Raw genomic sequence first — 15,005 nt, 5'->3', positions numbered from 1 at the left:
AATATTCCCACATTCGCGGAGATTGCATTCATGGTAAAGGCTGCATATGTTGGCTCAATATGAAATGATCTCAAAATGTTCAAGCGGATCTTCCGCGACACGGATTGAACCATCCATGAAAATTAGGGCTCTAATCAATCCGTATCGCAGAAATTCAGCGTTACAGCATGATTTTCTTTTAAAGGCAATGTCCCCGTGTTTTAGCGATTGGTCCAATGTCAGTGTAGCGTTCATGTGTGGCTGCGGGTGTGTGCGTGTGTGTCCCCTTACAGAAAAAACACATTATTTAACTTGTTTTTAGAGCACTTCATATGACATTTCACATCTGAAAACGTGTTTTTGGAACACTACACATGAAAAAATGTGTCATTATGATACACAACGTGCTTTTAACATACAATGTTTTCAACTTACGCATTTGACATACATTGTGTACGTTTATTTATAGAGTAATACTTATTCAACGTGTCCTCACCTGGGATTTGATCTCCCAACATTCCAATCTTTCTGCTAAACCACAACGCCGTGCTAATAACTGATTACACCTTTATTCCTATATTGTGGGCTTCAAAGTGAATCTCAGCTCATAAACTCAAGAAAAACGAATATAATATATTCAGGAGTAACATTTAATCAAAATAATATGTCCCACTGACTTTAGATAACGCAGAAAACTCTCAAATTGCTGAAATAACAAGTAAATGGAATTATGAGAGTCAGATTAATTGATAACCAAAATAGCAGTGCAGATGGCACTCCTTTGCAAAGCGCTGAGATGTATTATAGGTCTATTACCTAAGGTAATGTATGTGTATGGGAATGCTACAGAATTTGTGGCGTAGCAGAAAGATTCTGACGACTGGTAACATGTTCCTAATCTTTACGGGAAAGCTACATGACTTTTACATGATTACATCACATGTGAAGTGCTCCAAAACCACGTTTTCACATGTGAAATGTCACGTGATGTATTCCAAAAACACATATGAAATTTCACATTTGAAGTGTTCCAACCACATTTTCATAAGATTTCACATGTGTAATTTCCCATGTGAAATCATGTGGTTTTTCCTTAAGGTGGATGCCAGCCATCTGAATTTCCTGCTACACCACCAGGTCTGTGGCCATGACTGCCACATATTTATTTACAAGAATACATTTCTGCACCTCTAAAAGACACCCAGAATCAAGACAATAATTGTGCGTTTATCTGACAACACCAACAAAAAGTGTAGCAGTGTTCAGGGAGACTTGATATTAACTGTGCATAAATGCTCTCGGGATCTGAACTTGTAACCTTTTGGTCCAGGCATTAATGTCTCAGCAGTGCCTCTAGATTATTATTTGTTACCAAGAACATACAGTAACAACTTCAAGTTGTATATACTTTTGGCAAAGTGTAAAAATATATGTATAGCCAATCACTGTTAGACCTGGTGGTGCAGCAGGAACTTCACATATCTAGTAACCAAAAGCTTCTGAGTTCAAATCCCAAATGAGGTATTGTCCTAAGTAATCTAGGGGACCATGACACAATGTTATTTTATACCTTTATTTAACTAGGCATATCAGTTAAAAACATATTATAATGATGGCCTACCCCGGCCAAACCCGGATGACGCTGGGCCAGTTGTGCGCCACCCTAAGAGACTCCCAATCACAGCCAGTTGTGATACAGACTGGAATCAAACCAGGGTCTGTAGTGATGCCTCTAGCCCTGGAACATAATGTGAGCTAGACAAAATATGACGGGGGACCATGACTGATTGAATGAATGTTAATTATGCCTTTTAATGTCAAATATCATTGAGAATATTTTACATCTGGGTTTTCACCTATGCTCAAATGTTGCGTCCCCATGTTTTCACATGTATTTCCCATGAGATCATCTTTTTCGCATGTGCTTGCATGTTGTCGCTCAAGATCACATGTGAAATTCATGTGTTTTTCCCGTAAGGAGCGTGTGTTCATACTCATACTGTTTCTCTTCCTGCTTGCATTTTGATTTGATATTTTGATGTGTCTACTTCCTGTAAATGACGTAACTCAGGGGCTCATCTGTAATAAAGGTTAAATAAATAAATACTCAAGCTGGCAAATCTATCGGACTATCCCTCTGGTCATTTTGGGAATGATTTATTTTCGTTATTTTACAACCACTCACATTACATTTGGGGGAAAAAAAACTGAGAATGCTTTCATGTACTACGGTTTAACACGAACACACACAGACACACGCGTTCGTACACACCATAATAACTTAACACCATACAGCACAACGAGTTAATACGCAAAACCAAAAAAAAGTTACGAAAGAATAATAAGTAAGGAAAGAGTACACAAAATGATCCGAAATGGCAATCCAGCGTTGCATCGATGTACAGGTGGCTTGTAGTGTTTGAGTGGTAGCTCAAGTTGGTTTTCTTGGAAGTTTCTATTTGAGTAGTGCCGTTGTGTCATGATCAGCACTACTGAGCTTATTCGCCGTTGTGTAATATTCAGGTCCTATGCTGTTTTCTTTGAACGCGCACAGGAATGCTCAGTGTACGCGTGTGTGTGTTTAGCGGAGGGGTTTCTTCAGGGCCTCATCCACCTCCTCCTCAGGACACAGGGCGTGCCACTGGGCCACGGGACGTCTTGGATTGGCCAGCATGTCTGACCAATGGCGGAGACCCACCCCTGAGGCGCCGAAGCCGATCCAAACCTTCCCGATGGCGTCGTTGCTGCCCAGCTTGTCGTAATCGTACACCGTGATCAACACTTGGACTTTCTGCAAGAGGAAAGGGAAGAGTGGAAAAAGAGGCAAGTTCAAAATAAAAAAAAGTCAGGTGAAATCAAAATACCACCACATGTACTGTGTTGTTCAACACACAGGAAAACCTGTCATAACGACCCCAAGATGTCTTCCTTGCGGGACGTTTGGTATACAGACCTGTATTTGGCCAAAGGGGATCTCGAAGCTGAAGCTTTCGTTGAAGTAGGGGTTCAGAGTGTTCTGTTTGACCGTCGTCTTCTTCTTCTTCAGCCGCTTGCCTTGGTGCTGCAGCACCACTTTAACGAAGGGATCTGGAGGAATGTTAGTTACAGAGGTCAAACAGAGGTCAAACAGAGGTCAAACAGAGGGTGAGCCGGGATGAAGAACACCTGAGGACACATGATTGTGCAGTAGATTAATGTGTGGTGTCTGCAACTCTGTAATGTTGCCCAGTGGTTCATGTTGAGTTACTTCAACAACATTTCGGCAAACAGATGTCATTAACAGGCCACAACTGGCTAATATTGGTTAGGAGAGTGTAAAGTCACAGCATGGCTGGTATTAATTAGTTGAGTGTAAAGTCACAGCATGGCTGGTATTAACTAGTTGAGTGTAAAGTCACAGCATGGCTGGTATTAACTAGTTGAGTGTAAAGTCACAGCATGGCTGGTATTAACTAGTTGAGTGTAAAGCCACATCATGGCTGGTATTAACTAGTTGAGTGTAAAGTCACAGCATGGCTGGTATTAACTAGTTGAGTGTAAAGTCACAGCATGGCTGGTATTAACTAGTTGAGTGTAAAGTCACAGCATGGCTGGTATTAACTAGTTGAGTGTAAAGCCACATCATGGCTGGTATTAACTAGTTGAGTGTAAAGCCACAGCATGGCTGGTATTACTAGTTGGGTATAAAGTCACAGCATGGCTGGTATTAACTAGTTGAGTGTAAAGCCACAGCATGGCTGGTATTGGGTAGGAGAGTGTAAGGACTAATAGAAAGTCACCTGACAAGCCTCCACAGTCCATCGCCTTCAGGTGCTTGGCCTCCATGATGTTGATGGTCAATTTACCGGCCGTGGGGACGTAGCGCAGAGAGATACAGATGTCCCCTAGCTTCTCTACCTGTGTGACCAGACAAACACACACAGGCACAAAGACAGAAAGATGTATTAAAACAGGCAGTTCGATACAGTTTGATGTGCACAGACAGACAGACAGACAGACACATACAGGTAGACGTAGAGAAAACAGGCATCCAAAACCCAGACAGACTGTATACATCCTTCCTCACCTCCTCTTTCTCTCCTCCAACCAGATCCCTCCATTCGTGGAGTGGCTGAGCCAGGTCCACACTGTTCATGGGGATGGAGATCTGCCCAATCACGTCGTGTTTACCAAAGCGATCAAAGTCAAAGACCTGCAGGACCAGAGTCTGACCGCCCAGCTCCTGGTAGGGGATCTGTGGAGGGACACACAGAACAGGGAGGAGACGGTCAGGACAGAGCGTTCTCGACTACAGAAACCTCAGTACTGTAAGAGCTTTTCTAAGGGTTATACCTGTACACATGAATGAGTACCACATCTCTTTATCGCCATCTGTTCTCCAGCACCACAGACTGACCTTGAAGATGAAGGTCTCATTGAACACGGGGCATAGGTTCTTGCGCTGGACTTTGGTCTCAAACTTCTTCTTCTTGTCTGGTAGCATGTATACCTTGACATAGGGGTCTGAGGTGCCGCCCATGTCCATGGCTGCCAGGTTTTCAGCCTGCAGGATGCCCACGATCAGCTGTAAGAGGGGGCAGAGAGGGGGAAAAGGTCAGAGGTAAGCAATGGCCATCAAAATATTTTTAACAACGTCCGTAAGAACGCAGTGATGATTTAGGCGGATTTAGGTCGGGATTCAATCCATATAGGGCTATTGCGATAACATACCTGAGATTTGACCAAACACAAACGTAACACTTCAAAACAATGGCACAGCACTTCGTCCCAAAAATGATTTTGGAGTGCTTCTGCAGTACACATCTCATTTGTCACATATATGCAATGTTACCCGGGATTCAATTCAAGCCGCATAATAGCGCAGTGCACTTAAACTGACTTTTAAATGTAAGAGTGGCTTAGCGGATAGAATATCCCCTCTAAAGGCCACAGCTTAATGCTGAGCCGTGAAGAGGAAAAGGTCATAAGTCACTGAAGACACAAATAAGAGGTCAGAGGTTAAAGTTGAGATCTGAGCAGAGGTCAGAGACTCTTTAGACGTGTCATTAGTCAGACACTTCACATCAAGGAGGTCAAATGTCAGGGAGGACAAGACACACATGCACACAAACACACACACGGACACACACACACACACACCTGGTTGTCAGTGAAGTTGTAGTCCAGGGTGAACTCCAGTTTTCCGAAATTCTCTTTTTCCTCCTCCTCTCCTTCCTTACCCTCTCCTTCCTTAAAGACAGAGAACATCACAACAATCATTTATCACAGGTATGATTGCACAGTCCCTGCATTAGTCTCTCCCTTCACACAGTTACTGACGCTACATCTGGAAATCACTTCAGATCATTTCAAAAACAGTTGCAAATGAGGTACTTGAACCCATTACACCACCCACTATATTGCCCTCCCTCCCTCCCTCCGTCTCCTCTCACCTTGCCCTCCTCTCCTTCTCCGGCTCCCTCCTTCTTTCTTCTGCCTCGGCCTCCTTTCCTCTCGCGTACTTTCTTGGGCTTCTTGCCCTTGTTGATGCACTTCTTCCAGATACAGAAACAAAGACAGGCCACCAGAGCCAGCACCACCACCACTATGGCTCCTATTGCCCACATGGGCACTGGAGGAGAGACAAACATAGGCCTTATGTAGCCTTATGACATACATAATACAACATACATATAACATACATAAAATACTTATGTAGCCTTTATGACATCTATTATACAACATACTGTACATAGGCCTTATGTAGGGTTATGAAATATACAATGAGTGTACAGAACATTAAGGACACCTTCCTAATATTGAGTTGCACCCACCCCCTTTTGCCCTGAGAACAGCTTCAATCCGTCAGGGGCGTCGACTCTACTAGGCGTCGACAGCGTTCCACAGGGATGCCGGCCCATGTTGACGCCAATGCTTCCCACAGTTGTGTCAAATTGGCCGGATGTCTTTTGGGTGGTGGACCATTGTCCATACACACGGGAAACTGTTAAGTGTGGAAAAATCCGGCAGCATTGCAGTTCTTGACACAAACTGTTGCACCTGGCACCTACTTCCATACCCTGTTCAAAGGCACTTAAATATTTTGTCTTGCCCATTCACCCTCTGAATGGCACACATACACAATCCAATGTCTCAATTGTCTGAAAGCTTAAAAAAAAAAGTTTTCTAATTTGTCTCCTCCCCTTAATCTACACTGGTTGAAGTGGATTTAACAAGTTACATTAATAAGGGATCATGGCTTTTTTTCTCTCTCCAAACATTACAAACAACAGTCAGGGGAATACATACTATACATTATATAAAGTTTATAAAACAAACATTCTAAGGGATCCTAGCTGTCACCTGGATTCACCTGGTCGGTGTATGTCATGGAAAGTGTCCTTAATGTTTTGTGCACATAGTGTATAACACGACATACATAGGCCTCGTGTCGGCCTTATGCCATGGAATAATAACATCTGACATGTTATTGTGAGGAGGGATGGAAAAGGAGAGCACAAGCGATGGGAAAACAATAGTAACTTACTTTTGAGTTTATGATCTGGGATAAGTGGAGGAAAAGCAGGGGATGGAATGAAAGAGAAGAGATGACGAGAGGACATTATGTGAAACAAAATGACACACGCAGAATTAGCAATGAGTGTGTGTGTGTGTGCTCATTGTGTTCAGGGCTCACTTGGCATGTGGGTGAGTTCGTTGAAGAACTTGCTCTTCATGTTCTTGAACTGGTGATCAGAGTGGTGGGTGGAGGGAGGGGCGGGGCCTGGGGGCGGCTCTTCTCTCTCCTCAGCCGCCCGACGAGCCCGCGCTTGCACACTGGCCAATCGCATCGCAGCTCAACTAAACGGCAGAGGAGACAAAAGAGCAATCATTAAGAGCTGTGTAAGAAATATTTTAATATGCCATGAATTTTAAACATCCTGGTAGGTAAGTCGACTAGATAGGGTTAACCAACTCAGTGGCCTTGTGGTTCGAGTGTCTGCCCTGAGACTGGAAGTTCTTAAATGGTTCTTCCTCAGCTCTTAAGGTTCCTTGGAGAACCTTTGCCCGTTAGAGAACCTTTGAGTTAAGTGTGGGGTCCTTGACCTGGCATCTATGGTTCTTCAAAATTCTAAAAGGTTCTTGAAATGTGTGGAAGCCTGCAGATGTGTCCCATTCACAGGAAATTGGCCAGTGCTAACTGTTTATTTTCCAATGTAACATTTCTAGTGTTGATTCAAGAGTTAAATTAGCACTCATTGGTATAAAGGAACCTCAGTGTTGGTATTATTATCATATTTCCCAGCATGCTCTATTGCAGGTAAATTCTTGCATGAACATTGATTCATTAATTAATCTCATGCTATTTAAATATAAATAACATACATTTTTCTAAATTATTCCAACCTGTTACTTGGATTTATTTCACTCGTTCCTGAAATGATTGTTCCAGTTTAGATGTTTAAGCTCACCTCATATCTTAGTCTTCCCAACCGTGGCAGTCATTCTGAATGCAGGTTATGGGTGATTTTTTCCACTAAATGTTGGATATCCCTACTCTCACTTTGCCACAGGATTGAAAATGAATGAATGAATGCAACAACCATGTCTCTGTCACCAGCAAACAAAGTCATAGGTGGTACTATAAAAATAACTGGAAAGGCACCCTGGGAAATATGCAAATAAGGCTTAAACCCTACAGCAGGGCTATTAAATTGCGATCCTGGAGGGCCGAATCATTTCTGGTTTAGGATTTTTGTATGATTCTTCAAACGACCATCCCATTCGTGGTTCGCTAGAGATCCTAAAATGGTTACCCTATGAAATTGCTCTCAATAACTTTATTTGGTTCCAACTTGCACCTTTATTTTAAAGAATGTACCCTGCTGAGTCATACCATTTTCCCCGAAACATGGTAAGTAAGTTAAGTGAGTCAATTCAACTTTGCTTGACACTCAGCTTTAAAGAGACAGATTGGTAGGTAAAAGCCCTGTGACAGAATAGCGCCAATTTAACCAATTGCTTAATCAGCATTATTCTGTGAGTTTGGTAGACATAAGAAAGACAATAAATTGAGCTAATGTGTTCACTCAACAAACTTTGCTCACAGTAAGCTGAATGTATAAAAACTTGTCAAAATACAAATTCATGTTTGTCTTCACTGTAAAAAAAAGCCAATTTAGCTTAACCAGAATTATGTGAATTAGGTGGACTTCAGAAGGACAAGAAATGTAGCTAATGTGTGAACGTTTGTTCACTCTACAAACTTTTCTCGAAGTGAGCTGAATTTAAAAAAGCTTGGGTAAATTTATGCCCAAAGTTTGTGCACTCACAATCCTACTGCAGCTGGTTTCCTTATAATTCTACTTTGTATCAACAAACTGCTCTAAGTGACCTGAATTTGAACAAGCTTGTTAGGTAAGATCACAAATGTTTGCTCAAAACCACGGCCATCGTTATATTTCCCAGCATGCTCTATTGCAGGTTGATTTTCAGAATTGTTTCAATAGTTTATTTTTTGCATGTACATTAATTTGTTGATTACACAAACATAAATAAGATACATTTTCTAATCTAATTCAATCTGTTAGTAGTTGGACTTTTTGCACCTGTCACTGAGGTGGCTGTTCCAGTGTTTATGATTTAGGTCGTCTCACTAATCAATCTTCCTTACAGTCATTCTCAATGCAGGCTGCAGGTGAATAAAAGTTCCAATTGCTGGATATCCTCACTTTGGATTCCAATAGGAATTACACATCACTTTGCAAGTCAGCATTGAGGTTTGAATCAATGTAAAATTGTAAGGCAACCAGCTGCAATAGGATTGTGAGATTGCTCAACAGAATGGCAATGACGTTGATTCAACGTACAACGGGAAGGCAACCGGCTCTCGTGTTGTCCCTTCATTTAAAACAAAGCCTCAAGGGATAAGGCTTTGCCTCGGCTTCCAATCTGTCTCCCTCTAGCTCTCTTTCTATCTCTCTCTCCTACTTTGTGTGCGTATGTACTGACATGTCTGTGCAACTAATAAATACACACACACACACACATCTGGAATGTCTACATCTTAATGGTTTTAAATGTATGTCCATTGGCTTCAGCTAATGGAGATCGTAAATAAAATAAAATCTCCCTGTCTGTCTGTCTGTCTGTCTCTCTCCTTCTCCCTCTGATTTTTTTAGTCTGCTTTCCCCTTTCTCGCACCCATTATCCAGTTCATCAATATGTCTCTCTCTATATGCCTATTTTTCCTCTGTTTCCTCACAATCGCTCTCCCTTTACTTCCTAGACACTCTCTCCCCCCTCCGATACTAAACTTCCTACTCATCCCTCTCTCCCTGACTCTTCTCAATCCCACTCTCCTCTTGAGACTTTCTTCCCCCATCATCACCCCCTGCCTCCCTCTCACTCCACCCCTACTCTCATCAGTTAATCTCTCAATCTACTGCATCGTTCTCGTCCCGTCTGTGTCCGGTATCCCCTCCCTCCTCACCCGCTGCCTCCCGCTCCCCAACCCTTTCTCTATCTCTCTCCTCCCTTCCATATCCCCCTATGTCGTTCTCCCTCCCTCCTTCCTCTCTTGTTTCATAGTGTCCATCACTAATCCCCCTGACTCCATCACAGGCTGGCTGTTGACACACACATGCATGCACATACACGCACACACACACACACACACGCATACACACACATACTAACATGCAAACAAGACCAGCTCTGTTACATATGCATATGAATACCTCCCTGCATGGCTGCATTATGCCACACACACACACACTCCGACCCTCCAACATCTGCTGTCCTCCTCTCACTGTGCACAGACACGTAACAGGATTCATTGCCAAAGGTAATCCCCCAATCCCAGAGCTTAACTAAATTAGGGACAGGTCAGTTCGCTCTCTGCTCCCGTTCCTGTCCTATCCCCTACTATCCCTTATCCACCCTAAGCCACTACCATTAACCCCCACAACATTACCTGCTGTCACACAGACAGATCCCACCTAGTTATCCATACCAATAATCACATTTCCATAACAATATCTGATTTTTGTCAAATCAACCCATTAAATCCCAACAGATAGAGTGACCGGCGCAGGATTAGTAAGCACAGCTATGTGATGGTGAGTGAGGGGAGGCAAACATAAGAGGTTATAGACTGCTGGCTAATGGGCTTGTGACTTCACCAGTCAAGATCACACACATACGCACACGCACGCACGCACGCACGCACGCACGCACGCTAACACACACACACAAGCACAGTGCGGGTGAGACGGAGACTAGCTTGGTTGAGTAGCATAGGGTCGGCCACCACTTCTCACTCATGGTACGTTCCCTTAAGATGGTCATGGTGGCTGAATGCAGGGATTCAGGGCAGGGTCTTACTGATTTAGATACTGATTAACAGGTAGATCACTGTGTCAGTGATTAGGGTTTTCATGCCTGACTGACCACTCTGTTCTAGGGTTCATTTTTCGCTTCCGGTCTTGGATATATTCACTGTTATTCCAAGGGTTTTATGGTCACATAATAGTATAAGCCTTTGGATTGGTTTGTGCTGGCCAAGGTCATTGGAATAGGCCTAGCTAAACATGCTACTTGTTGATTCTATTGGGCCATTGGCAGTTAAATTTATTCTGCAATGAAGTCCAGATAAAATAATCTCCTTAAGAATTTGGATGGATATTTGGATGGATGAACTCATGTTGGAAAGTGCCTATCTAGATTCAGTTATAAATGTGCAGTTCGCAAAGGTCAGGGATGCGAGGACTTTTTTTAATAACTAGGCAAGTCAGTTAAGAACAAATTCTTATTTACAATGACTGCCTACCCCGGCCAAACCCGAACGACGCTGGGCCAATTGTGTGACCCCCTATGGGACTCAATCACAGCTGGTTGTGATACAGCCAGGTGAACGGATCTCCGTATGTGTGGTTCCCACCGTGAAGCATGGAGGAGGAGGTGTGATTGTGACACTGTTGGTGATTTATTCAGAATTCAAAGTACACTAACCAGCATGGCTACCACAGCATTCTGCAGCGATACTCCATCCCATCTGGTTTGTGCTTAGTGGGACGATCATTTGTTTTTCAACAGGATAATGACCCAACACACCTCCAGGCTGTGTAAGGGCTATTTGACCAAGAAGGAGAGTGATGGAGTGCTGCATCAGATGACCTGGCCTCCACACTCACCTGACCCCAACCCGATTGAGAGGGCTTGGGATGAGTTGGACCGCAGAGTAAAGGAAAAGCATATGCTCAGCATATGTGGGAACTCCTTCAAGTGTTGGAAAAGCATTCCAGGTGAAGCTGGTTGACAGAATGCCAAGAGTGTGCAAAGCTGTCATCAAGGCAAAGGGTGGCTTCTTTATTTTATTTGTTTAAGAATTTTTGGGTTACTACATGAATCAATACGTGTTATTTCATAGTTTTGATGTCTTCACTATTATTCTACTGTGTAGATAATAGTAAAAATAAAGAAAAACCCTTGAATGGGTAGGTGTGTCCAAACTTTTGACTGGTACTGTATAAAACCCTTGGAATAACATAAAAATCGATCAAATAACAGAACAAAAATATTAACGCAACATGGACAGCGTTGATCCCATGTTTCATGAGCTGAAATAAAATATCCCAGATCCCATGATCATTACACAGGTGCACCTTGTGCTGGGGGGACAATAAAAGGCCACTCTAAAATGTGGAGTTTGTCACACAACATGATGCCACAGATGTCACAAGCTTTAAGGGAGTGTGCAATTGGCGTGCAATTGGCACTGAATTGGAATTGAATGTTCATTTCTCTACCATAGGCCGACTCTAACGTCGCTTTAGAGAATTTGGCAGTACGTCCAACCTGCCTCACAACCGCACACTCCATGGATGGCGTCGTGAAAGACGAATGGTTTTCTGACGTCAACATTGTGAACAGAGTGCCCCATAGTAACAGTGGGTTTAATTGTATGGGCAGGCATAAGTTACAGACAATGAACACAACTGCATTTTATTGATGGCAATTTGAATGCAGAGAGATACCGTGATGAAATCCTGAGGCCCATTGTTGTGCCATTCATCCGCCGCCATCACCTCACGTTTCAGCATGACAATGTCGCAAGGATCTGTATACAATTCCTGGAAGCTGAAAATGTCCTGCATACTCACCAGACATGTCACCCGTTGAGCATGTTTGGGATGCTCTGGATCGCCGTGTACGACAGCTTGTTCCAGTTCCCGCCAATATCCAGTAACTTCGCATAGCTATTGAAGAGGAGTGGGGACAACATTCCACAGGCCACAATCAACAGCCTGATCAACTCTATGCGAAGGAAACATGTCGCGCTGCACGAGGCAAATGTTGGTCACACCAGATACTGATTGGTGTTCTGATCCACACCCCTAACTATTTTTAAGGTATCTGTGACCAACAGATGCATATCTGTATTCCCAGTCATGTGAAATCCATATATTATTGGCCTAATGAATTTATTTCAATTGACTGATTTCCTTACATGAACTTTAACTCAGTAAAATCTTTGAAACTGTTGCATGTTGCATTTATATTTTGGTTCTGTATATATATACAATAATTGTGCATTTCCTGTGACCAATACCTGTGACAGTTCCCTCCTTATTTGTCCCAACATCAGTATTCCATCCCCAATCGATCCTAGCCTTAAAGATGTCCTCCATTGATTTAAAAAAAAAAACTTTTGAAAAGTACACTTAGTGTGTGTACTTTTCAAAAGTAAAAAAAAAAAACATGTTTTGAGCAAAATAGTGTTTCTTAGACACAACTGAAAACTTCAAGGAGTACGGGCATTCAAGGTTTGATTTGGTTTGATGGGAAGTTGTGATGTCATCGGCCTCCCCCTTGCTTGAAGAACAATAGAGGAGCAATAGAGAACAAAAGAGGAAAGGCCCACCCCCCAACTTGTGCCATGTCATGACTTACCTGAACCATCTATTGAGATGTGCCTTTTGTTAAGTAAATTGAGTGGTAAATTAGCTGAAAAGGAGACTGGAGTAGGACTTCAAGTAAAGTAGGTGTGAAACGATTTGACAAGGAGAAAAGATAACAAATGAATCCAGGCCGGAACTTTCCAACATGAGTTCATCAACCCAAATTCTAGAGTGTCCATCACAAAATGAGACCTTGACCATCTGAAATGTTTCTGACTTCCTCTGGAAAACATGTCGGGTAACCAGATTGCCAAGAACCATTTATCTGCCTTCTATGTTTATATCCTGAACAACAAGAGTATGTAGGAAACAATCATGGCACACATCATCATCACACCTGTCTGTTTTGTGGGTTAGACACCAGGAAGACCATGTAGGCCAATGTTTCCCAATCCTGGTCCTGGGGATCCTAAGCGGTGCACATTTTAGTGTTTGCCCTAGCACTACACAGTGACCTGATTCAAATAATCAAAACGTAATTATGAGTTTATTATATGAGCCAGGTGTTAGGACAAAAACACAAATGTGCACCCCTTGGGGTCCCCAGGACCACGATTGGGAAACACTTCAGAAGGCCTATGCTGGGCCATCTGTTACAGGTGGTAATATCCTAAAACCAATCCCAAACGGATTCCTCACCTCTCTGTTATACTGGCCCAACGTCCTAACCACTAGGCTACCTGCCGCCCCAAAACTGTAGGGGGGGGGGGGGGGACTCGTTTTGGGATTGGTGATTTGGCTCATATTTCCATGGGAGCACAGACCAGACACAATGCAAAACAAGTAGGTACAAACGTGGGAACTGAGGACAGAGTAGTGCGCTAGCGGTGGTAAAGCGATGACCGGAGAGGTGAACAGCTGGCAGGGGGATTTTGAGAGGGTTCAAGGCTTAGTAGCTATGTGGTGCTTACGGCTGACTGTATGGCCCTCTCTATTGTGCGAGTCAGTTAAAAAAAAAAAGGAAGTTGACCATCTGAGACTGGAGTGCACTGTCTCATTTTCGTCATCACCATTGTCATCGTCGTCAAGCCTGCCTTGTGCAATGCGCATGCATGGTGCACACTGTAGCCAACATCAAATAAGTACATCTCCTCCAATTTGATACTTTTTACTCCACTAACAGATACAACTACGGGATTTAACAGCTTACCAAGCAAACATGGCACAAGACACAAATGTACCAGTCCAAAATGTTTAAAACCCCAAATAAGCGCCAACTTCGATATTTCATATGTGCTGGTTGTCACGCACGCAGGGAGCTTTGGAGGGGAGGGGTGGACATTAGACATATACACACACAGAAAAACAGAGGTGAGGTAGCTACAGTAAAATAGTTGTTTTTCACCTAATGAAAGTAAACGGATAAAAATACATTATCAATCCAATTAAATAAGTGTCGCCAACTTTGGCCCAGCGAAAACGGCTAAGCACCTTATGGGTAAAATCTTGGATAGGCGATGGCTCAGAATATGGAATAGAATGTGAATGGTAGGCTACTCTCTCAAGTAGTAATTCAAAGCAGCAATAGCGTATGTCAGTTAACAAATATGTTAATCAGATATGGCAAATATTGTGCCCATCAACCGGTAACACTGGACGTCCCATTCACCATAGCCGCTCGCTAGCAGATTTACCGAGCATAGCACAAGGGTTTGAATGACCTCTAGGCCGTCTAATTATACACTTTTAAAATGCAGTGTGGAGTATAGGCTACCCCATGAACATACACCAACAGAACTCACCCGATTGCAATCCCCAATTTAAACCCAAACGTCTTCCTTTTGTTAACGATGAATTATGGACTCCGTGTTGAAAGAACTGTTGCGCTGCGCACCACCCCCTCCCTCAGTCGCGTTCTCCCTCCCCCTGTCCGTTAATCTTCCTTAATATCGCTGTGCCAACTACTTATCATCCACTTTATAAGCCATTGGTCACTCGCTCTCGAAACGCATGTGAAACACCAAAACCCGACATCACTCAAATTAATCTTTCCATCCCCATCTGTTTGGCTATCATTTCTCTCGTGCAATGCCTGTAAAAAAACTATCCATTGCTGTGAAAGAGAAAACTACTTTGAAGGCCATT

At 43.0% G+C, this 15,005-nt stretch overlaps 1 protein-coding gene across 4 annotated transcripts; it reads right to left on the bottom strand.

Moving 5' to 3' along the window:
• Positions 1-2,103: 2,103 nt before the first annotated feature.
• On the bottom strand, positions 2,104-14,773 carry syt5a (synaptotagmin Va). Of its 4 annotated transcripts, none has more exons than XM_029635389.2 (10): positions 14,663-14,773; positions 6,656-6,819; positions 6,506-6,520; positions 5,412-5,590; positions 5,119-5,208; positions 4,376-4,543; positions 4,046-4,213; positions 3,759-3,876; positions 2,933-3,066; positions 2,104-2,770 (listed from the first exon to the last, which is right to left on the bottom strand). In XM_029635389.2, the coding sequence occupies exons 2-10, from the start codon at positions 6,807-6,809 to the stop codon at positions 2,561-2,563; spliced, it is 1,236 nt and encodes a 411-aa protein (XP_029491249.1). In that variant the 5' UTR covers positions 6,810-6,819; positions 14,663-14,773; the 3' UTR covers positions 2,104-2,560. The 4 variants fall into 4 exon arrangements, with proteins under 4 accessions (XP_029491249.1, XP_064866074.1, XP_029491250.1 ...); XM_065010002.1 differs by lacking the exon at positions 14,663-14,773 and adding an exon at positions 12,123-12,145; XM_029635390.2 differs by lacking the exon at positions 6,506-6,520.
• Between the last annotated feature and the right edge of the window lie 232 nt (positions 14,774-15,005).

This window comes from Oncorhynchus nerka, linkage group LG26 (genome assembly GCF_034236695.1).
Source record: "Oncorhynchus nerka isolate Pitt River linkage group LG26, Oner_Uvic_2.0, whole genome shotgun sequence".
Lineage (NCBI taxonomy): Eukaryota > Metazoa > Chordata > Actinopteri > Salmoniformes > Salmonidae > Oncorhynchus > Oncorhynchus nerka.
The sequence above is the reverse complement of the archived record's forward strand: the minus strand, read 5'-3'. Positions and strand labels throughout refer to the sequence as shown.